Here is a 25421-nt window from a genome sequence, read left to right as displayed (position 1 = left end):
ACAAGTAGTAGCCAGGTTTTAAAAGGTACACTTTTTTTACATAGTAAGTATGCAAGAAAATCTCCCACATATCTACACACACGAATTAGAAAATCAATTTTAGAAGATGAATACTAAGAATATGACAGAAAGATGAATGAAAACATGTCTTAACAATTCATTTAAGGTTAAGCTGGGCCTACTGATTTCACAGATTTTTGTGGGTAAAAACATGTATCCATCTACACCCTCTGATAATATATGCTTAACTATGTAAGGAAAAATGATGACAAAAGTCTTCTCATTTCTGCCTTTTTTAATTTGTAATTATTCAATAACTGATAAGAATATAAAAAAAGAGTTGGAATGAAAAGAATAAATTGCAAAAGCAATTGGCTCTGATTATAAACCCACTAAATGTATCCATTTACATCAGATGAATATTCATGACAAATCTGATTTTATAATATATGAAAATTACACTAACAGAATATTTGGCTTAAGAAATCTAATGTTTTACTTTTTAGTCACAGATTTAACATTTTTATTCAAGGAAACCGACTAAGAAGAGCAGCTTTTTTAATGATATGTAAAAGTCATGTGAAAGGTAGGAGGCAGGATTCAACTGTTTAAGACAGAATTGTGACTGAACAAAAATATTTTTCCCCCACTCACTTCCCTATTCACTGCCCATGCTATGTACTGGAATACAGCTCTGCAAAGTAAATACTAAAATATTACATAAATATTTGTATTATGAGTACCTACAGAATGTGGGGAGCAGTTATGTTAAGATCTCACAGTCTTAATTATGGAATTTTACTACTTTGCAATGTTTGTTTTCAGTAAAATTTTTAATTTGTGTTTTCATTAACTTCTGAGCGAACAAACAATCCCATTACATAGGATCAACATATACAACAATAAGAGCTAGAAACCCACTAGCCTGAGCTGGTCAACTGAGACCTGAACCACTTAGCTAAGGCAGAAGCTCCTGACAGAGCAGAAGGGTGCTCTATTGCATAAGCCAGCAGCTGTACGTGCATACACCAAGCAAAATTATTTGTTAGAGGTAGAAAGACACAGAGTAAGCCTGCCTGAATACTACTCCTGATCTATACTGTTGACATGATGAAGACCTGTTTCTATTAGTGTATCCTTGAGCCATTTCTCAATCACCCTTTCCTGCAAAATAGGAAACACTTTAAAGCATAAAGCCTTGATCAATGATCATGGTTAATTCACAACAGTCAGCAGCGTTCAAGGGAAGAACAAGTGATCTCTTGGCTACAGAATTTCTTGCTTCCATTTTCCTCTTTTCTTGTCTGAAGTAGTAATTCTGCTGTGAAGTAGAACATGTTCACTGCACTGACATTCTGGCAGGCCTATGTAGCCAGGAAATTTTGTTCTGCCTTTGTTTCAAGCTAATTCAACATAATCCCAAAGAACAAGAATAGAAAAAATAATTCAAGCTAAGTGTTCAATTGTACAAAGTTATAAGCAAATGAAAACCAGAAGTGGACAGTATAAGCAAATATAACAACAAATGTTCCTACTGGCTATTTCTGTAACACAGAGCAACATATTTCTAGTACTCAGCATCAAATTATGGAACACTTGGGCATAACTAACCTTCCCATGCAGCTCAGGCCCAAGACAACCAAAAATAAGGTACTCGATTCAGGTTTGTTTTTCATTCAGTAACTATCAGCATATACTTCCAAAGCAGACTCCTAAAATACAAAGCTGCTGATTTCTAATGATAGTTGCAAGAATCTCAAGTATTTCTGGAAAAACCAAATGAGTAGCCTGATCTGTATTAAGACTGACTGAAAAATACAGTTTTTTGCATGCACCTTAGCCAGAATTACGTCAGTAGGAAAGAACACTCTTCCCCTGCAGAGACTTAAAGTTAATCCTTCCTTCTTCCATTTCCGTAGTTGAGGATGGGAAGAACGTCAACAATACCTGACATCACTTACAAAACTTTTCTTTTAACATCCTGGTCCAACTATTTAACTTCTATTGTAAATCAACACAATTAGAACTTTATTGCTTCAGTTGCAGAATAGCAGCAGCAATTGACAGAGCTTCTTTTAGGCACATTTCAGAAAATGGATTAAGATGTCATGTCATACAAGACCCCTGTAAAGCTGAAACGCTTCTATGGTTTATTTCTTAAAGTGATTTGGAGATCGTTCAAATCTACAAAAGTATTTTACAATGTAAAAAACAGAGTTTTAATGATCTCAGTGATTCTGAAGGAAAACAGCAACGGTGCCAATAAGAAAGTTACAGTAGAACTATGACCACGAAAAGGTCAAACAAAGCAAAAGTCAACAATAATAATACGACAAATAAGATACATTAACTACAAGAGACATAAAATTAATTTCCGGCCTGTATTTAATATTTCACTGTTCAAAAATTTTCTCTTCAACTTTCATTCTGGTTTAATATAATTTTATTAAATCAGCAATTTAAACAGCTAAATAAAAACTGATTATAAAAAGCTTAGTAAATGTTTTTCTATAATATGCTAGACTATTTATAAAGCTTCAGTTAATAATTAGCTATTAATAACAACTAGACTTTACTAAAGCAAACCATTAAGATACCTGAAAAGCCTATAAAATAAACTTTTGATTGATATTTATTAATTTCAACCTATCTTGCCTCAGTATTTTTTTCAATACCACAAAAAAAGGTAACATACCTTTGAAGAATCTGAACTTTTCATGTATGGTTCAGCACAATGTGTAATACTTCCCTGTAATACTTTTTCTATTCTAGCCACAAGCAAAATGTCAGGATGAGGACATGTGACTGAAAATATTCCCTAAAAATAAAACAAGAGATTAATATTAAAGAAAAACACATACTTTTTACTTCACATAATGGAAAGTCATTTGAAGCATGTAAGAAAACTACTTAGATATTAAAAATCTGAGTCAAATATTACTACTTCTTACCTGCTTTGGATATTGCAACACTGTTTCATGAATGCCTTGAATTCTGTGCAAGCTATCACCACTACCATTCATCATTTGCTGAGATGCACTGGATATCATGTGCCTTACTGAGATGTGGTTCAAATCAACATGGAAATCTGCTGAAATCTTCCGGTTATTTTTAATATCAAATAATGACAATGTGACAAAGAAAGGTTCTACCTAAACATTTGAAGAAAAGTGAAGTGTCATTCCTGGTATCTATATTACCATAAAGACATAGGTATGAAAGGAAAACGAGTATCATTTTTTATAAATAATTACACAGGGCCATCATTCTGGTTATTACTGACACGGCATAAAAGACCAAAAAAGAATTCTAATTTCTATAACATGGCAAAAATGTTAGTTGCAAAGTTACTTTTCTTAGAATTGGGGCTCTCATTTTGATTTAAAGAAAAAAAATAATCACAATATAAATTTCTCGATCAAAGTAAAGAATTTCTGCCATTAAATATAGTGTCAATACTGGTATTAAGAAATTTATTACTGTATTAACAGAAAATAATTAGGCAAGTTATTTACATTTGTCGTTGGTCCCTCTTCATTTTCAGCAATGCAGCTTTGCAAATTGAAAGATAAATCATTACACTTCACAAGAATTTTTTTTCCAAATTTCTCTTCAAATGGCTTCACTTCTGGTTCAACACCAGAAAAGTCAAGTTTCTTTAATTAAAAAAAAAAAAAAAGTTAATTTAAGTTGTTCATCTTATAAGGATCAAAATAAAAACAAATAGTACTCTTCCTTGTAAAATGTCTAACCTGTGCATCTGGATCCAAGGCAAAAAGTTTAACTCTGCTTTCACTTTTGAACTTGATTTCTGCTTCCCTGGTACTCTGTCCAACAGAAGGCAAAAAAAAATCTTTATATCAGACTATTAAATGGAAGTAGTTTTCAATTTAGTTTTTCTGCGGCATTCAAAGTTGTAAATGCTTTTAATTCATGTCCTCTTCTCTTCCTCATTCAGCTTTGCAACTCTTTAGTTTAAATTACTCCATCACGTCCAGAGAAGGCTCCTCTCCTCTAAGAGTTTTCCGAGCCCCAAAACACAAAAATGTACATCAGCAACGTGCAACTTTCAGAGCACATGGAAGGCATACTCCACTGTAGCCTCATACAGCACTTTGCCTCCTTAAATGAGAAGTAACTTTCACAAAATTATTTTACAGTAACAAACAAAGAAGTATGAACGTAGGTTAAAGCTCAGAGTGATACTGAGACCGCAAGATTGCTCAGGAAGTAAGAGGTTAGCTAAACTAAGAAACATCATCAGAGCAAATTTTCTTGAGCTCTGCTACGAAAGAAGTGGTTTTCCTGTGGGTAGACAGAAAAAACCAAAAACCCCCAAAACACAAAACCCTCACAACTTAGAAGTTACTGCGTAAACCTAGCAGGTACACCAATCCTGCCTGGGATTTCTGGATACCTACTTATTAACGGTAAAATAAAAGTAAAGTGGAGCAAAATAGAAGGTGAAAAGTGATGGTATACATAGGTTACTCTTCCATAGAAAGAGATTCTTTAAAGAATATGCTATGATTTTAAAGTCACAGGACATAACAAATGTATGAGCCAAAATTAGCGATGTAGTAGAGTTACCATTCCTAAAGTGTAGCTGGCTAAACAAGGATACAAAGTCTTACATTACAGACAAGTGTCTATCTCTAGATCAACCTATGCTGGTTAAAAGAAGTTACCAACCCAAAACGTTCATCACTGACCATCAGCTGAAAGTGATCTCCTGTCCACATCTGCTTTGCTGGAGTTTGGAGAAACTCCTACTATGCCTCAAGCAAAAGAGAAACCATGCCAGCTCTATTTATCAACCTAAAACAGGGGTTTGAACGATCAAAAGAAAAATCAGACTTAATGGAGTGCTTTTACAAAATGCTCATCAGCAGAAGTGGTGGATGATAAGAATAAACATTTGTCAGTTGAAAACAAGTGAATTTGCCTACCATTAATCTAAGATTCTCCATTTAATCTTCCACAGATCTCTATATTAACTTACCACTTCCACTTGCTATTGGTTACATTTCTGTGGCAAGAAAAAACATGAATAATTTATATATGCTTAATATATAATAGGGTAGTTCCTACAAAAACCCACTGTACAGCACCATAGGCGCTATATGAACAGAAAATTTGTAGTCCCTACCAGTACGAGCTTATGATCTTTTTAAAGAAAGGCATCATACTGGGTCAAAGAGTTAAGCAGGTCTCAGCGGTGAAGAAGATAGAGAAAACAATGAAGTTTTATGATTCCGACACATTCAAATAGCCATAACTGTAACATATCACCTGGCTAGCAAATGCTAATGAGAGTTTTCCAGGTGTGTTACAGAAGGTGAACTTCTGAGGCATGATAGGGAGCACAGATGCTTTAATGGATTTCATTTGCCATTATCTTCAATGCACACATGAGAAAAGGCAACAGTTGTTGTGGAAGAAATGACCAAGACTCTCAATATCAGCAGAGTAATGGCAGATTTTGCTTGTTCAGCACCTGGTATGATTGAGGAGTACAGGACTGAACTGTGAAGCAGTTTAAAATTGACAAGAAGTAGGCATATACGCTCTGGAAAGGGAAAAGACAGGGGCAAGAACTGAAGAGGAAGATTACCTAAGTCACAGCAACGAGCCAGAATTTGCTTCTTGATTGGTCTTTTATTTTATGCACTTAAGACAAAAAAAGACAAAAATATACCTTTTTGACTGACAGGCCCATGGATAGTCAGGCAAAAGCCAAGCACTGAAAATCTATGCAGTCATTGACTTTACTTAAGGCATGGCAATGACTCTGCAATTCAATTTCCTCATCTGTAAACAAGAGATAATACTCTCCTACCTCAAGAAACAATGGGACAGTTATGGTTAAGTAGGTGCTTGGATACATTGGTTATGACAATCACATAGTTACTTAAAATAGACATCTATTTTGTTTTCAATTAATATGAAAAAAAAGGGGCATCTAACTCTTGATACCTAAGTTACAAACAAAAGGAACATGATGTAGGCAGGACAGAGATTCAGACATAAGTGTGTACATGCGTGAAATGAAATGCAGAATACCATCTTATTCAGCAGTATTATAAATTAACAGCTGGTGACAGAAAACAGAGCTCAGAAATGTACTCACAAGGGTTAAAAGTTTTTTCCTAGCAAAACTAGGGCTAGTTTTTTCCTATTACCAGGTGGACTAAAATCACCCCTGAAGGAATTTCTCTCTCCTCATAAGGATATGATGTCAGCTATTGTGAAAATACTCCTCTTAGAACCAACAAAAATACTAGAGCAACGATAAACTCATCTGAAAGAAGGCTCAGTAGTGCACAGATCTTCCTACACACTGGAAAGAAACAAATGACAGCTGAAAAGATGATGCAAGAAAGAATAGAGGACAAAAATCCTCATAAAAAATTTTAATGAGCTAATAAGTCGAAACACAAATAGTGCACTAATGCAAAAGGATATATTTTCCCCTGTATTTCTCCTCAAGAAAATAAGCTAGAAAACTATGTTACAGCAAATTATTTTGAAAGGTAGTATTTAGTAAAAATAAACTAGAATGGGAAAACCGAAAAACTTACTTTGAGGGAAGCAAAAAAATTCAAATGGGATCCATGGAGTGAAAAAAAAGTTAGTGCTTAAAGAGCTGAGAAAAACAACATGCTAGAAAAACATCTAGCCTAAAGAGCTGAGATGATTCCTATCAAAAGGTCACAGAAACCGGAAGCCACATTTATAGTACTAAAATTATACACAGGTGCTGCAGCTCTGAATAAAAGTTGACTCCAGAAGTCGTATGGAACCTAAACATTCCATTCTAGTAGCTGTAAGGAAAGACAAATATTTCATACAATAGAAGCATCTAATTTTATATTTGTTTCTGAAATAATTTTTCATTGCCTAATGTAACTATTTTGTTTGATTCTTAGAGCTCTTCAAAGAAAACCTAACTGTACACACCACAATCACAATTCATTCCCAAATGAAACCAGAGTGCCATGCAGTACATTTTTGTATACACATACATTTATAAGTTGATTCCAAAAAATTACAGAAAGAATTACGTCAGCCAAACAGTTTGGGTACCAGCCTGTTAATCGATTCTGACTGAATCATCTGATGTTTTAGCTACTGTGATAGACGGTATTTGTTTTATTATTTACTCTCAGTTTATAAATTGCATTCCTTCAGGAACAGTGACTAGGTCACACAGACCATCTGAGAGGAAGGGGAGAGTAATTCTGAGCATGTTCAGTGAGAGAAGTTTCAAGACTGCAGGCTGCGGCACACAGGAGAAATTGTAAGGAAGTCACAGTAAGCAGTGGGGATCCTGCAACTTCAACAGAAACAGGTAACCATCTCCAGTCCTTAGGTCATTAAACAAAAATTTCCTGGGTTCACACAGAAATTTACAGAACTTGCTGCAACACAAAAGTCACTGATCTAAATGAAACCAAGTATGCAAGAGGGCAGGGGAAGAGTTTGTTATAAAAACCTTTTTATTTCTATTCTGTCTTACCAACTGTCTAGGAGTTTTCACTATGTAACAAGTAAAATAATCTAGTTCATATTCTAATAAAACCTGACTGAGTTTCAAAGTCTTTTTGATGTTCTTTGGGGACCCATAATAAGGGAAAGGTCTACAGAGTTCCATCTCATAGGCCCAGCCAACCCAGGATCCTACCACACTTCTGTAAGAACAAAATTAAAAAGTAAGAATTATGCTAATACAAAAAACATCCCTGAATTCCCCACCTAGTTACAAATAAAAATATCTTAAACACATTAGGAATGGGATTTCACATCATCATCACTGCTATTAAGCTCCTCTGTATTTCTAATTGTAAAACTAAAGCTTGCTTTTAGTATAACCAGATTTACACAGGAGTACTTTAGCACTTACCGTATGCAATATAACAAAAAGAGCATGTAAAGCTGTTCTATATAATCTTTAAGACAGAAGCTAGTTTGCTTGTAAAAGCAGAAAATGCAAAAGCTCAAAAACAACTTCTATTGCCTGAAGACCTTCTAAGCTTTCAGAGTACCACAAACCGATTGGAAGCTAGAAGGCAACACCTTACTTTTACTGAAAATTTAGGTGGCTAAGTCTTAGGTTTAGCATTTTATATCCTGAGTTGGCATTTGCAGTATATTACCTTGGCAATTTCAGGATAGTAGTTATCGAAACTACATGATGAGCTTTCCATTTTGTTTTGGTCATCATCTGCAATTATAAAACCACGTTAAAAGTCAAACAACAACTTGGAGAGTTCTGTAGCAAAGTTATTTCTGACTACTTTGTTTGCAATTTCTTCCCCCTCAAAAGCAACAAACGTTAACATAAACAGATTGTGGATTACTGCACCATTTCTTTTTGATGTAGTGACTTCTTGGAGGATGTCACCAACTATTGTAGTTACATAAATTGGTAAAGTAGAAGTTATTTGCAATCTTAGCTAAATAAATAGCTACTAGCTTTAATACTAATTTTGATACCCATGTGGGGAAAGGAGATACTCAGTACAAAAATTTACACTTTTCAGTACACATTGTAGCTTGATTTTAAAACAAAGTGCCTTCCGTCTGTTCATTCAGGTATCCAAGTCTGCTGTCCAATGGTACTGGAGTTGACAAGGCAACCATTCAGTTGCCTATATGCAGCTTAGTTTTCCAGGGTCAGTCGGTGACCACTGGCTAAAATGTCATTCATAGAGCTGTAGGCTTCTCTATTTCTGAATTGCTTTTGTTGCAAACACATCATGCTCAGTTCTGATGATCTTCACTTAAGACTGATACCTAATCTGAAATTCCAATGATCCCTTTTGCTGTATCATGCTATTTATAAGAAGTAATACCTTAAATAGCCTCTTCCATTTTCTTCTGGATATGCATGCACTTAGTCTGATGACAAAAGAATAATCTAGATGTTCTCTTGTGCATTTTTCCTTTTGAGAGTGCATGGCAAAAGAAAAGGGTATCAGACTATCAACTATACTTGTATCTCATTCCTTACAGATGTCTGCCTCACCTATTCTTAAATGGCTCTAACAAAAAAAGATTCTACACCCACTCACTTCCTGAAGTGCAGAAATAATATCCGTGGTCAAGGGAATTATATCGAAATTAAAACTCCCTCACTGCACTGACATTTTCTTCTTTTATCTAGAGTGGACACAGAACAGTTTATTCCCCTTCCAGCAGCATTTTATGTATTAGAAGAGGAGTTCCTTCTCAGTCTTCTCTTTTCCTTAAACTATCTGACTTCTGATTTTTCCTTGTAGGTTCTGCTTTCTAGACTATAGATCATTCTCATTACTCTCTTCCAGTCTTCACTCAATTGGAATCAATACAGAACAGTGCCATGCGGACATTTGTTTTGAAAACAAAGCAGCTTACAGTACTGAATGCATGCCAGTGAAGACCTCAGTTGTTGGTTTAACTTCTTTTTTCTTAATTAAATTGATACAAGCTAAACTGGTGCAGATGTCATGTTAATGCCCAAATGACATAATTCTCATCAATTCAATAGACAGTGAAAAGATCTGTAATTTTTACTACCAAAGAAAAGGAAACAAACATAGCCAAAATAAAGCCTTTCTTTGTGAATGCATATACATAGACATTGTCACATAAATGTATCGTCATTTTGGTATTATTACTGGAAATTCTGCTTACCCTCATGAGATTCTCCATTTCTTTTTTCTTGCATTGCAGCCTCAAAGTTTAGCTGAAGGATTTTGTTCAGGGTGTTTATCCATTCTTCCATTTCCAGTTCACTGTCTGCAGCTAAAAGGTAACTACTCTTGTCTTGCATCTTCAGCTCAAATGCAAAACGTCTGACTTTATTGTTCTACAGTAAAATAAAAGATCTTTCTATGACATCTCTACTTGACATCCTGTCCTCCCACAAACTGAAGTAATACAATACAACCGAAGTAGTACAACTGTCTTTCATATGTTTTAACAAAAAATACAGTTCAATACATTGAACAAGTGCATTAAAATTACACTTTTTTCTTTTTTGACATTTGACCTTTTTGAAGTTTCTTACTCTGCTGTGACAACTGGAAGCATGGAAGATGCTAGCCATTTTTCAGTATCCTCCATCATTCTGCTTTCGACAATTCAAAAAAGAAATACAAAATCCAATTTTCAAATTAGACAGAACGACCACATTATAAATATCAAGACTTCATGTACTCATTTTAAATTGTCTAGAAGTGAAGCTAACAGAGTTCTAACAATGAAAAAAAAGTATGAAATTTTACTAGTATGTTAGTGAGAATCCTTTGCATTTTGCGATTTTATACCAAAAGTCAGTCGTAACTGATCACAACTCTGAATATCCTGATTTTGTGAGTCTTTTAAATGTACATTAAGTTCGGAATCGATCATTCCTCCTATGTTCCTCAAACATTATTGCCATCCCATTCCTACGACTTAAGTCTAGGCTTCAAATACTAGCTAGTTTGATCCAAGTTCCTCAGAAAAAACTTACAATGCCCTAATGTCAACAAATGAAAATTCTGTGTTATCTTAGTTTTAATTAAAAAAATCTGGTAATTCATTAATTAAATATTAAAATAGGCAATTATTATTATTTTTTTAAGTTAAATTCAGTGCCAAGTTACATTTTATCTTTCACCATCCATCAGATGTTTCAATGAACAGAGTAACTACATGTTGGCAAATCATCCAGTTTTCTACCAAAGCTGAGTTTCTGTTCAGGAAGATACAAAGGAACACACAAAGTCTCTATCTAAGGCAATCTTGCCAATTACAAACAGTATTAAAATAGATAATAAATCTTAAACTGTGAAATGTAAGGGTTATTATTCTTAAGTCTTCAGAATAGTTTTAATTTAAACTTCCACAGTTTAAATCTTGACATAGGTGGGACATATCACACACCTATTTATTTTGAAAAATCACTGAACTAGAGTAAACATGCCTATATATATAAATGACAATGTTTCAATACATACACAGCATATATTATGTGACTGCATTTTTCTGTGAATCAAAAACATCTCAATCTGCTTCAATATTAAAAAAATAAAAATAATTAAAAATAGGTATTCTTGGAATTCCTCAGTCTAAGTTTTTAATGGTTTTGAAAGAATACTGTTGCACATACTCAGCATTGCTCTTATACACGGGCTAATCAGGAGCATATTCCAGCTTTAGCTTTATTGTACGTTAGTAAAGTCAGCATGTTCCTGATTGTTTTGTGTATCTACTGCCTCTAAAGAATAAGTAGCCTATGTACTAACTAAACTAAAAAAAAAAGAAAAAGGCTATGTCATATAGCAGAAACCAATTCCCCTTCCCTCAAAAGATTTAGCCTGAAACATGTAATTTCGTTCCTGGAAAAAACCATACATGTTCATAAGCATTGCCGCCTTAAAAAAAAAAAAAAAAAAAAAAAAAGCATTCCCATTGATTTCAAGTCAGACCATTGGAAAGCACAGTGCCTGAGGTCCTTACTTATTTTTATTATTATTATTTTCCTCTTCCATTAAATGAAAGTGGAACTTCACTTGTGCAGAACTACTTTTTCCCCAAATGACCTTCTAGGCGCTAATGCAAGGCCAAGAATAAGTAACAGTAAAGAATGCATAAAATAAAATCAGCCAGAAGGGAGACAGGACATAATTAACAATAATAAAATCAGGCATCTCAAATGGTATCACTACGCATAGTATCTTATAGTTCAAAATCTGGTTTCCTTCACTCTCACCAAAGCTCCAAATTAAGTAAACAGCTATCTCCAATACTCTTTATTCTAGCCATTTATACCTGAAAGACTTCTTGGCTTCACAGAAGTGCACCTGCAGTGATTTTGGTTTTGATCCTAACTTTGATCCAGAATTGGTCTCAAATTTCTAGATGCAGTTCTGAAAATCCAGAGTGCCACGATTAACTGGCTGCTGGTACTGTAGAATACACTATAGTTTTTAAGACAAGTCAACTATAAACTTGTAAGAGTCCAAAGTGCTTTTTTGCTCAGAAACTATTGTACGGACCTAAAACCTCACCTGCAGTAGAAAAATGAGCAACACAGAAAGAGGGGGGAGAAAATGACAGAGTTTGAGAATATTTTAGGTTTCCTCAACTGATGGAACAGAAAGCATGTCATGGTACTTCACAGAAAGAGAAGTACTGATGTAGGAACAAAGGACTTTCAGTATATAAAAAACAAACAAACAAAAAAACCCCACAGGTGATGTTAAAATGCTCAAAGAGAAAGAAAAAATTTACTATGGGTCAAGTTTTTGCTTTTTGGCTTCTTTTTCGGATGATGAGCTTTACTACATTCCATTTTCACTTCCTCAAAAAAATTCAGTCCACAAAGCGTTTAAGTGTGTGTTAACATTACTGAGTCCAAAGAATCGAAACATTTTAGTGTAGGAAGAAATCTGAAGAACTGCTCTAAAAGCCTCCACAGTGAGAAAAGACAAATGCTAAAGAAGACTCTGTGTATGGATGCCTATTTTGGTTATCAAACATCATTATCTTTGTTATGTTTCTTGCACATATACTGGATTCACACATTCACCGCACTGAAATCAAACCTGTGTGGGCCCAGTAGATCAAATGTGCATATCTTTCATCTGTGACTTCTAAAAATCTCAATGTTTTCTGACAATGCAACCTATGAAATAGGTAGTCTGCAACACAGCTGCAGGCTGAGAAAGAAACAGCCCAGAAGATGGAGAATTTATGCTATCAAAGAGAAGGATGCCAAGGCAGAGGAAGCTGTACCACAAGAGCAGAGGAAAGATACATTATAAGAAGTAAAAGACAAAGAACATGTGACTGTGTCTAGGAACCAGCTTTAAAAATAAAAAGACTAGTTTCACTGAGATTGGTCAAAATTGTACCTCTATAGGAAAACAATTTGTGTAAATCTACACACACAACTTGCAGTATGAATAAACATATTAAAATTATAAGGCTTTTCATACAAAGTTTCTAATAATATGTATCCAAAAATGTTGTTACTTTATTTGGAAAAAAGAATCCTCTATTAAACTGTTGTATCCCTCTGCATAAACCTTTACCGACAAAATTCATACTCAAAATATATTTAAAAAATGCATTTCTATTAAATTTTGCCTATTACTATCACAGTTAACAAAACCCTAAAAACAGGATTTTTTTTTTCCCCAGGTATGCTGTGCCTAACAAAACAGTTACATGCTGTACTGTAAATATGTAACAGAATCACATGAAAAACAATTCTTTTCTTTGGCACTTTCTGCTGACAAATATTTTGCCAAAAGACTTTAACTTTCTAAAATAAAGGAAAGGACATAAAAGTAATATTAGAAAGGTCAAATGAAAGCATCTGGAAGTAACTGAATTTAATACAATTCCCACAACAAAAATCCCACACAAGAAGTTATGCAAAATATTTTACAGCCCATGTAAGTACAAAATGTAACTGAACTTAACTTTAATTTTATGCTGTCATTTTGCAATGATTTCAGTTTTGGGGTTTTTTTGTGTGTTGCTTTCTAATTTTGTTTGATCCATTTGATAAATACTTGGCATCAACTAGTGATTTTTGCTCATTTTAGAAATATTTTTCAAATTCAACCCCTTTCCCATTAAAATCTGGCTCACTGCCTTTGCAAGATGCAGCATGTATAGTTGTTCATGTGCATAACAGATGCTTATCTATGTCCCACAAAAAGTTATCTGAATTTTGGAAAAAAAAAAAAATCACACTTGCTATCAAATACAGAACTAACTGAATTATAATTACCTGAACCACCCCCATGCATGAATCCAGAAATATAGATCCTTTAGGTTCTTTTGATATTTTTTCATCTTTGTAGAAATTGAGATTATAGGATCCATCACCAAGTTGGATTAAGTGGAAAAATCTTCTCTTAAATGACTAGTTAAAAGAAAGGAAAAAAGAAACAGAGTCACAACACTAATATTAATCAGCTTCATATTACAAAACCTGTAAGTGCTATTAACACATGTAGCTTACAAAAAAAAAGCTTCTACTTAAACATAATCTAATAGGTACCATTGAAAATGCAACTGAAATTACTACGTTTTTTTTAAATAGAAATTACACTGAAAAACCTGTAGTAAGAATAACTGAAAATGTTTTTGACCCACTAAAATGTATTTAAAACCAGCTCTATAATATAATAGATAAAATAGGCATTTATTATGATAAATACAATTAAAAATAGATTAAGATTTTAAATAAGAAGGTAATACAAATAAAAACTCGTATTAGTAGAAAAGGGACTGTGTAATAACACACAAGGGCCTATCTGGGAAAATGGTTTAAAACACTGACTTCTCCCACATACATTAGAAAAAATGCATTAAAAATCCAGTAAGTAGAGTAAAAGGAAAGAAAGACTTCACTACTGCAAATTACATACAAGCTTCCCTCTTTCATCCCATGCTATATTTGTCACAAATAAAGCATGTGCAAACTGACTTCTCAAAGGCAGAGTGGTAATTTAATACTAGTGCTCATTTCTTATTTTACATACGACATTAACAAACTTACTCGCATCGTCACACTGATTGCACTATTCATGTTGCCTTTGTACAGCCATCCTTGTTTTGTTATTCCACCCTTCTGAGACCCAAGAGATGCTGCATCCTGCAAATGAAGGAAGGGAGGTGGGGGGGGGGGGGGGAAGGGAAGTTTTATATCACAGCCTGAAACTGTTACACTTATTGCAAATTTCAGAAGTTATTTCTTAAAGATGGAATAGCTATGCTTATGATGTAGTGGTAATAATGTTCTGTAAGTCCTTGCTGAAATGCTATAGCTTTTTAATTCTTTCTTTTTTTTTTTTTTTTTTTTTTAATTAAAGAGCAGAGATGAGCATCTAACTTTTGATCTCATCTAACTTTTGATCAGTAACTTGGCCAATTATATAGGCTTCCTCCATGGTCAGCAGGATGATCCAACTTTTAGGAAGCTAAATATTAAGCAAGATAAACCCCACTGAAAAAGAAGAAAGAGGGAAAACTCAAAACATTTACTTTGTAAGCTTTTGCATGTATTCAAAGCTTCCAGTGTGTTTTCACCAATTTCTATTGCAAAAATAAAACAAGCTCATGCTTATCCTTGCTGAAAGTTATTTCTAAATAATTAACAAAACCTTCAACCATGAATTCTCCAATTACTTTGCTTTACCTATATTGTTCCAAAGACCCTACTTTCTTAAGAACTTACAGAGAACTGAGTCTTGCATTCTTGAATTAGATCTGGTCTTTTACATAGCTTTCTAAAAGAACAAGACTAAACTTGGCAGTAGTGGCAAGTTCAATATCAGCAGATCTGATGCATGCATCAAATATCATACCCACTGCAAAGACACCATTTCCAGCTGCCAGTTGAAGGAACTTAGTAAATCTACATTCGAACCCACAGGGTGTTAACATTTGCTACAAAGCAGCACTCTACTATCCAAACCAATCAAAACGACAGACTTGAAAGTGCCACAGAAGAAATATTAAGTCCTCAGTTCAACTAATATTGAAGAACAAACAATATTGCCAAACAGACGATTCTACTACAGTTTCCAGCTGAGGTAACCCCTTTTGGCACAACAAAAGTATTAACGAATCAGGACTTGTAGAAAAGTGTTTTGACCATCTAGAGGAAAAATACTCCTGATAAATTATTATTTGAACATTCAAAAGTAGCCGAGTATCCAACTGAAAACGAAAAGATAAAACTTGAACTGCCGCAACTACTTTTTGTGATGCCTTTTCCTAGCTAGTAAGAGAACATAGAACAGAAAGTTATTATATATGGGAGGACAGTCAATAGTTCAACAACAGATCATTAAAAAACAAGTCTTGGAATAATATAAATTAGTTTCTGGAACTAATCAAGAAACATTCTGTAAAAAGTCACTAAATTAATTTACAGAACAAGTTTTTTTTTATTTTGGCTAGCTTGCACATTCATATGCATATGCACATTAGAAATTCAAGAAACTGTAAGCAGAAAACAAACAACACGCCAATCTCTTCCTCCAAAAATGCCAGTCAGCTTGCTATGGAAATTAGGCCCATCAGGGACGACACAGTAAGCAACTGTCAGAACCTCTGTTCTTCGATTTCGGATGAACTCACAGCCCAAAAGGATAGACCTCCAAGGCTGAGAAATAGTCAGTAAATTATCACATGCCCGGGTGAGTCTCCCTGTTCAAAGGATACAATCTACTTGTTTCATATTTTAAAGTCATTATCCCCCACCACTGTTTCATCATTACCCAGATAACCCTTTTTCTTGTACAACAACCAAGTTATAAAGAAGACTAATGAAAACACTGGGTTTCCAAATATGACTCCCCACCAACGTCGGTGGAGAAGGATGTTTCAAAACCACTGTTACAAATCCAAGACGATGAGTTATTGTCAGAATTTGGAGCAGAATAGCCAAGACTTTTCTGTAATTTCACAAAGTCAACCATACATAGGACCACCTGACATGGAAAGAATTCCTTCATTACCTGTGTTTACAGAAATTAGGATTTAGCTCTATTAAACTCTTTTTTCCTGTCCAAGTCTCTGACGTGCACTGTTTCCCAATTCTGTTGAACTGCACAGTGTTTCCTAAGACCGAGTATCATTTGGGCCTCACTACCCCATTATTGTCAGGAAGGATTCTTCCCTACAGAGATAAAAAGCTACTGAATTTTTCCAGCCTATCACCTGTTAATACAAAGGAACACAGAACCCACAGTCATTAACACACAACTTTTACACCGAAAACATACTTCCTGTTTCCTATTGATAAGTTCATTTCCCTACTTTTATTATTACTGCTGCACACTAGGCTTCACTTTTTTTTTTTTAAATGATCTTTTCCACAAACTCAGCTCTAAAATTTACTCCATCAGTAACCATTTCAGCAAAAACAATTCCTCATCTTGATCCCATATCCCAGGCTGATTTAAAAATTCCATTTACAAACATCAACTTGATGGCTCAATAGCCCAAATTACTTTTGAAAAGAGAGTTCTCCCCATTTTTCATGGTATAATATTAAACTAATCTTTATCTGCTCTTTCCCCAATTTTATCACTTGCAGCTATTTGTTCCTACCATTCTTTTAAGAAAACAAACCAAACACCAAACACTTTTTAAACAGAGATTTGCATACATACTTTTTGGCCTACAAAGACGTTAGTGGTTGAAAGAAAAGCCTCTTGCATTCATTCAGCAGTTTTTACCCAAAAGGTAATTCTTCCCTTGAGGAAGGAACTTTTGCTCCCACCACAGCCACTAAGCTCGCTTTTTTTCCTAGCATGCTTCTTTATTCTGTTTATATTTTGGAGTTCCTCAAATAAACAGTAACGGACCTCTTCTCCAGATATTGTTACTCTAAAAGAAATATGACGTTACTGCCTGTTGTAGCAGGAAATTGGACAGAATTGAACAGGAAGTCCTTTCTATTTACATTTCCCAGTATAAAAATGTACTACCTGATAACAGACAAGCTGTATTTTTTTCAGTGCCTAGTTAATGCTAGTAGGGAAGATCATTAATGCTAGGCATAAGTATTTTTCCTAGTAACAATCGCAACTACTTCTCCATTTAATTCTTTTCATGTTTTACCTCACTGTTTTATAAATATTAGGAGGATTTGGATAAAGATATATGAAATTATTTGCCAAATATCATAGTACACATTAATAGCAGTGTTGGAGAAACAGCATCCCAAGACAATCTGTTCAGGAATCTACCTATTCAGATACACTCCCTGAACTACTTTTTCACATTTAATCCAACAAAATTTGTAAGGATCTACTTTTATTTCACGCACTTTGGAAAACAAGGAACTTAAAAACAAAGTAATTGTTAAATGATAAGAAAACATAAAAATCATTTTATTTTATTTTAATTGTTTTCTGTGATGCAAGAGTTCAAGTACTCATAAAACAAACAAACAAACAAAAATAACCCCAATGCCCTGGCATTCAGCTACTCTGTGCTTTGAAACAGGGCATGGTAAAAATAAAATAAGTCACACATATAACAGAAGCAGTTATTGAAAAACAGTCTTTGACATTTGAAACGTACTAGAAAATTACTTGAGGCTATAGACATCTCTGGTTTTCCTAAGCCAATAACACCAAAATCTTCAGGACTTACCTACACTTAAATTTGTAACAAACTGATTTTAACTCACACTGTATGCTGTCATGCATGCTTAAGTGTTTTTTGGAAAAGATGTACCTCACCATGATTTTACTCAGCTTAGTGACTTAAACTACATGAAATATTTCTCTCTGTATGTCTACATGAAAACAGCATAAATTAAGATAGATTACCTTAAGGATTATACTTCACCAGTATTAAAACTTCGGTTTCACATTCTGTCAAAATTTGTTCTACTTGTATGACAGACCTTGGGAATACAAGGCTATTTGAAAGGAGGTATGTACTACAGCTACAGGTTTTTCCACTAGGATTATTCATGCTTGTCTGTTTTTACTTACTGACATCAACACTTAACCTAACTTCTAACCTCTTCTAACCCAACATTCTTTACTGAAAGCAAAAGAAAGTAAGGAATTGCCACCATCTCACCTCATCTTTATCTGCGTCTTCATCCACTTCATATAAATGAACTGGAAGCTTCTCCGATTTTGTCCCTTTACTAGGAAAGAAAAAGCTTTTAAAATACTAGAAATTTTGTGACTGGTTACATATTTTATAGCTGCAAAAATAAGGAGGTTATTTCTCTAACTGAAGAGGCCAAAGTGCAATAGCAGCCAACTAAAACCATGTGTTTTTCATGAAATACATTTCTTATCCTGCAGTTCTCCTAATTTGCACATCCTGGCCACAATCCTTTCATTGTTCTGCTAGTAGCTGCCCTTATACTAAGCCAGAAGGAACCAAATGACCTTCTTCCCCCCCCCCCCCCCCCCACTCCATTCATAATATCTTAGATGCAAGAACTAATACCCGTAACCATTAGCTCCTTTCAGGACAACACACGCATTTAAATTGTTCACTTTCCTATTGATTAGCATAGTTTCTGTTAAGGGCAGGTAAAAATTAAGTCCTAACTTTTGCAAAGCCTGCAGTATTTGAGAACTTTTCACAGGGACAGAAAGCTATTTCTTAACTGATAGATACAGGACAGTAGAAAAGGACAATACAGATCTTCCAGAGTTGTGGGATTCAGTGTATTTAGCCTCTCTCAGATACTTCAAGTTAAGGATCTACTACTATCTATAGCCTCCCTATATAATTTTGAAAAATTTGAAAGATTGCTCCAGCAGACAGTTTAGAAAATGCGTCATAGATTAGACTGTGTAGATTAGACTTTTGTTTTGAATCATCCTGTGGCAAAACTGCACTAGTCTAAACACCTGCTGTAACCCTCTCAGCAGATGTAGCATACATTGACATAAGCCACAAATACAAGTCCCAACAGTCCAGCTGGTCTTTGTAACTGGGGAACGGGTCAATCACATGAACTGTGATTGATGACAGATTATGCTATTGCATCTCCATTTTGCTAGAAGAGTTGAGTCAATTCTCATTCCTCCTTTCTTTATTTACACAATACAAATATAAAGTAGCTCTTGTGCCACAAGTTATCTTTGAAATGTCCTTTGGGGAATCCCTCCAGGAAACCATTCAAGAGAGCAAATAATTCAGAGAAGATGAATGAATTTTATGGTATTTGATATTCACTTTGTAATGAGAAAATATAGGTATAAAAGTATAAAAATGGAAAGGAGCTGAAACAGAAACTGAATTGGAGAAGGTCATGACTTAAAGACTGATAAAGTTAAAATGCTGTGAAGAGAAATATCTAGGCCAAGACAATGTTTAGAAATAGAGATACTACAACACAGAAAATAAACAAGAAGAAAATTTTACTATGAATGAATAATAACAAAGAAACAGGTTAACTGCTTAGCACTAAGGTGACAGACACACACGCTAAAAAAAGACAAACTGCAACGCAAAATGTTATCTGGACTTAGGAAGGACAAATGAGGTATGTTAGCAGAAATAATATTTTTGTTTTGAAGCTGTTAATTTAAAAGGGACATTTCAGAAACAAATGAAAAAACAGTGCAAGCTCCCTCTGATTCACCTTCCCCATTTCTCACCCTGTCAAAAAATGATAAAGACTTTCGGAATGTGAAGAAATGTCTTCAGAAAGTCTTCAGAAGGAATATCTGTAGTACATACAGGAAATGTAGCACAGCTTTTCACTAAAGGGAAAAGCATCTCCTATTGAAAACAAATCCCTTAATTCGTGTTCTGACTAAAACCTTTCTTTCAAAAGTTTCTACAGCTTTTATCATTTATTAATACAAAATTACACATTATTAAAAAACACTTATACCACAGCAAAACTAAATTTGATTAAATATCTAGCAAGAGCTAATTAATATATGTATTCATAATTTTTCATATTTATGCTGAAAATATGTTTTATTTGCAGTTACAGATTTCTCCAAGAACTCCTCTGACAGAGGCACATAAAACCAGTCAATTGCTTTTAAGTGATTGTGAATTAGTACTAGACTTAATCTCTGTAACAAGGATGAGCATATGCACTTAAAAAAAAAAAAAAAAAGAGAGAGAGCTGATTCATTTTAAAATGAATCTCACCTCTTTGTTTACATTTCTAAACCACCCTCAAAGTACCATCTGCTTTTTAAGAGCACACAGTATATTCTTACAACACTCAAAAATAATTGTGTCCAATTCTCTCAGTTAATATCCTATAAATAACTATCTGCATTAGGCTCTATTCCCTAAGTTCCTGGGGAGAGAGCTCACAGTTTCCTTTGAAGCTACAAAACCCAGGATATACCAATATTAGTTTCAACTAAACTTTACCCTATTTTAGTTGTCCTATTTACTCTTACATTATCAATAATACCAACTCTTGCTCTGACCTCTCTGTGAAGACAACTTTACTAGGAGATCTTTCCAGGAAATGATTTAAGTTGATTTTATACCTTCAAGTTCATTGGTGTTAATTCCATCCTAAAAATCTTAAGAATAGCTACAGAGTATTAAACACTGATACAGCATATTTCAATTTATACATTACACAAATTAATACATTTCTGTAATATATTTATTTTAAATATAGTTAAAGTTCCTTCACAAATTCAAAATCTGCATTATACTACTGGATAACATACATACTTTGGAAGCTGTCGAAAGTCTGCTGAGTAATCTTCATATCTATAGTTAACAACATGCCAGTCTGAATTGTAGGTTTTGATGCACTATTTAAAAAACAAACAAAACAAAAAACCCCCAAATATCAGTATTAATTGGAAAAGGATTAACTAACAACATTCCCTAGACACACAAAAAAAATTCCTATGTTATGGCCATTTATGAATTACTATCATTACCTGTTGAATATATGCTATATGTAGAAGAAACACACCTTCAAACCTAAAGTTTCTCTTAACTGCTTGCAAGAATGGCATTCCCTTGGTTCTGACCATGATCTTAATTGCTTTACCTTTAGTGTCTTATTGAAGCCTTCTAGGGAAAAAAATCCTGTCAATTACAATTCTTACAGTTCTTTTTTGTATTATCTGCTGTTTTTCAACCGATGCACATTAAGCTAGTTATAACATCTGAAACATGCATGTTGTAAATGTCTGTTGTAATTCTAAGAAAACTGAGGGAGCTCCAAACATCAGAATCTACCTCAAACCTTAATATGATTTCTTTATAATGATAGTTACCCTTAATACCCATCCTAAGCAATTCTAAGATAAATTTGAGTATGTTAGACAAGGAGGGAGGAATGCTATGGGTGAATCATGAAATTTAACAAGCTACAGCAGCAACAATTGCCCCGAAAATAGTACATTTGCATTTTGTACCACATAGTTTCTGGCAATATTTTGTTAGTTTTATGTTACTTAAGCCAAGATAAATCAGTATTTTTATGTTTTAGTAGTATGGGTGGAGTACAATGTCATTTTCTGCAATCTTGTCCAGGGCTCAGTGATGTAATTGATTTTTAACAGCTGCAAGCATGCAGTTTGAGTTTAAATATTCACTGAAGTGCACTAAAAGTATATGTTTAAATACAAATCTGATTTCAGTTCCTCTGTAACAGTACATGCAATGTGTTTATATTGTAATACTGAGTTTTCTGAGTCACATTTTTCAGTTACAGGGCAGTACTGCTTTGATTTCTAAGACAACCAAAGATGATCAATTCAGATGCCGGCTGTATTCACCATTTTCTAGTTTTATAAAAGATATACTTCTAGCAGATGATAATGCCTCATTGAAACACATCACTTGTTGCAAAAAGCTGTACTGCAGTAAAGTGTATTGCAGTAAATTGTATTGCAAAAGAAAGAAACCTTACCGAATTTTCTAAATTCTACAGGTAATGATAGTAACTTAGCAGTCAGGGTGAATGTTGCCCTCTACAAATGTTACAGTTAGGAATACCTCTGTCCCAGCAAAATGTACAAACTTATTATGAACAAACATATGAAAATGGCTTGGGGTGAAATTCTAACAGAAAAATGAAATTACGTTGATTCATTTAGATTCACTGCTGCTCCCAATATTAGTCAAAGGTATATAAATCAACCATAATCCTCTAGGAAAGCACCAGCACAAAAATTAGGGTGTGGAGAAGCATCCACAAAAGGCAATTACACTGGTGAGATGATTTAAAGTTATCCTGTAACCCTTTCTTTCCACAAAACAATGGAAAAAGTACCACTTGCCGCCAACAAATAAATAGCAATAAACATTTAATAATCTTTCAGGGCTTTGTATTTTTTAAGGAGTAAATGAAGCAGAAACAAAACAATGCATATATAATATCGCTATTATACACAGCCACATACAGTTCCAGCATTACCTCAGTTACAAACAAACTTTGAGCTTCTTTCTCTGCGTTTTCAGGAACTGTTGAACGTAGGTATCGACTCTGCCGTTTCAATAATGCTGTCTGATAAACAACAACAACGATAGAAAATTAATGAAACTTGCAATTAGAGCAAAGACAATATAATGTGGCAACACTCAGTTACATCACTGCAAGTAGGAAGCTAGAAGCCCAGCAGAAAACATCCTGTGAATACACTTTGAAAACTGCCAATTCAAAATATGTTTTCGTTCAAAGACTACCGACTTGTTCTTATTTTGTATAGCAAGAACAAGAGGGCGAGATTGGAATCAATAAGAATTAGATGCCATAAAACAGTGTTTTCCTCTATTCCATTAACATGGGCAAGAAAATACTACTAAATATAATTCCACCTTGATAACATAATTCCAATATCTGAAGATAGACATCTGGGTAGTTTTATTACCACATATAAAAACTATTACTCAAAAAAGTAACAAACCCAAAGTAAATTGAGAAGAGTAGTTCAGTGACAGATCTCAGCTGGCAAAAATGAGACTTCCATGTTAAATGAAAGGTGAGAAAGAAGGCCTTGATTCCTGCATACACTTGAGTATATCAAAGGATACTGCTAGTATATTACTACACCAGCACTTAATCCCATTCTATGCCAGAGTTCAGAGAAGCAAAAGAAAGGCTACCAGAAAGCAGGAAATCTCTCATGACCATTAAATTTTACTTCTCAGACCAGTACTGAATAAGTCATAGGCACGTAAGTGTAAGAGATGAAAACTTTACAGTCTCAGAATCTTCTGAACAGCAACTGAAAATAAATGCAAGGCAATGTAAATGATTTTGCACCATGTGAAAAACACACCTAAAAAAAAGTCTCATGGCGTGGGTCAGCAGGTGGACATGAAAGTTTCCATAGTCTGGGCCTAGAAGGAAGTTTTGATCCCTCACTTGTACAGCAGTACAAGAGTACAGGTAACATTACAGCACCAGGAAGGATCAGGGTAGTGTGCAAAAAGAAAAAAAATCATGTTAATGGGCAAGAAGAAACAGTACCTGAGGACATTATTGTAAATTGCCTCCATTCAAAGTTTACTCCATAGGGTGATTTCAGTATTTCTGTTGCTATCAAAGCCTCATCCTGTCAATATTCAATTATAGTAAAGATTTAAGAAAAGAAAATTTATCATATAATCATGGTCAAGTGGTCCATCTAGTCCAGTACTCTGATGAAAAGTGTTGATACTAACAGCTTGGATGAAAGGTGGGGAGCGTACAAAAGCAAAAACTACAAAAACAAACAAAATTCCCACAGGACCAATACACGTAATACATAGTTATAAAAACCTTCCACTTGCTAGAGACTAGTTTGTGCCCTACAGCAAGATGCACACCAAAACAGCATTTAAGAATGAGGTAATCTGAATTCTAGAAACACTTCTTACTTCAATCACAAAATTAACAAAAAGTTATTTCACACCACATTAAGTTTAAAATATTTATTTTCAAAGACACATTGAAATGTACAACTTGTTTATTAAAAGAAGCATAAATGTTTGTTTGTATACAATAGAGGAAACAATATATAGCAACATGGTATGATATTACGACTTATGATATTTTTTTGAATCAAATGCAAAAAACTAACAGCTCATTTCACATTAACAAATGTTCAGCACCTTGAATATTCATGTACTCCACAGCTATACTGAAACGCTGTTCTTTTACCTTTCAGTCTCAGGTCAAAAAGTGACTCAGCAGATATTATGTGGAAACAACACCCACCATCTTTAACAGACGTTTGCAAATGGAGCTCATTTTTATGCCTGTCAGAAAAACAACCTATTGTTTGTCTTAGAAAATACTGGTGATTTGGAGAAAAAAGCAAAAATCTGTGATTGCCACACATCCACTGCATGCCTGCATAGGCCTTTTTTCCATTGAAAATCAGGCTGAAAGTGCGGGGATAAATATATGCCTCTCTTAAATGGATGTCAATTTTATGCTCATTCACTGAATTGAATCCGATCTGGGAAAGCCAATAGACTTATTCCTCTGTATCATAAAAATAGCAATCAGGTGCCGAAGATAAACTGAATGTCCAAACTAAGGAAAAAGCTACGTCATTAGCTGTGCCACACACACAATTCTATTAGAAAAATGGCTTTCCTATTGCTTTGTAAGAGGTAGGGAAGCAGGGAAGAAGAAAGGGATGACAAATTAAGCAAATCATTTTATGATATATACATCGACTGGTACTACCAACCGAAACATTTTATAGGATCCCCACCAAATTAATAACATGGTAAAGTTTCAAAGTATTCATTTAAAAAGAAGGTTAAAAAAGAAAAAAAGAAAAAGAAAAAGAAAAGCCCAAGCAGCCTTTCCTCTCTTCAAATTCTGTTTCTTCATGTTATAAATTTGGTAGACTCATGACAGATAATAATTTGCAATTAATACATTACAACTATTCTCCTGCACTTAGGGGCATGGACAATTGGCGAAAAAGAGAATTAAGCCAATAAGA

General features: G+C 34.3%; 1 protein-coding gene across 6 annotated transcripts in view; it reads right to left on the bottom strand.

Moving 5' to 3' along the window:
* Positions 1-25421, bottom strand: part of DOCK9 (dedicator of cytokinesis 9) — a 143681-nt gene that overhangs the window by 67114 nt on the left and 51146 nt on the right. For all 6 annotated transcript variants that reach the window (XM_064504455.1, XM_064504461.1, XM_064504469.1 and 3 more), the window contains exons 3-13: positions 22895-22984; positions 21193-21275; positions 18595-18664; positions 14546-14641; positions 13772-13906; positions 9676-9850; positions 8157-8224; positions 3753-3827; positions 3516-3656; positions 2952-3152; positions 2696-2818 (exon numbers count right to left, since the gene is read on the bottom strand). In XM_064504455.1, the coding sequence (XP_064360525.1) occupies positions 2696-2818; positions 2952-3152; positions 3516-3656; positions 3753-3827; positions 8157-8224; positions 9676-9850; positions 13772-13906; positions 14546-14641; positions 18595-18664; positions 21193-21275; positions 22895-22984 (1257 nt within the window). The remainder of the gene's footprint in view (positions 1-2695; positions 2819-2951; positions 3153-3515; positions 3657-3752; positions 3828-8156; positions 8225-9675; positions 9851-13771; positions 13907-14545; positions 14642-18594; positions 18665-21192; positions 21276-22894; positions 22985-25421) is intronic.

Source organism: Dromaius novaehollandiae, chromosome 1, assembly GCF_036370855.1.
Source record: "Dromaius novaehollandiae isolate bDroNov1 chromosome 1, bDroNov1.hap1, whole genome shotgun sequence".
NCBI lineage: Eukaryota > Metazoa > Chordata > Aves > Casuariiformes > Dromaiidae > Dromaius > Dromaius novaehollandiae.
This window is presented reverse-complemented; position numbering and strand designations above follow the sequence as displayed.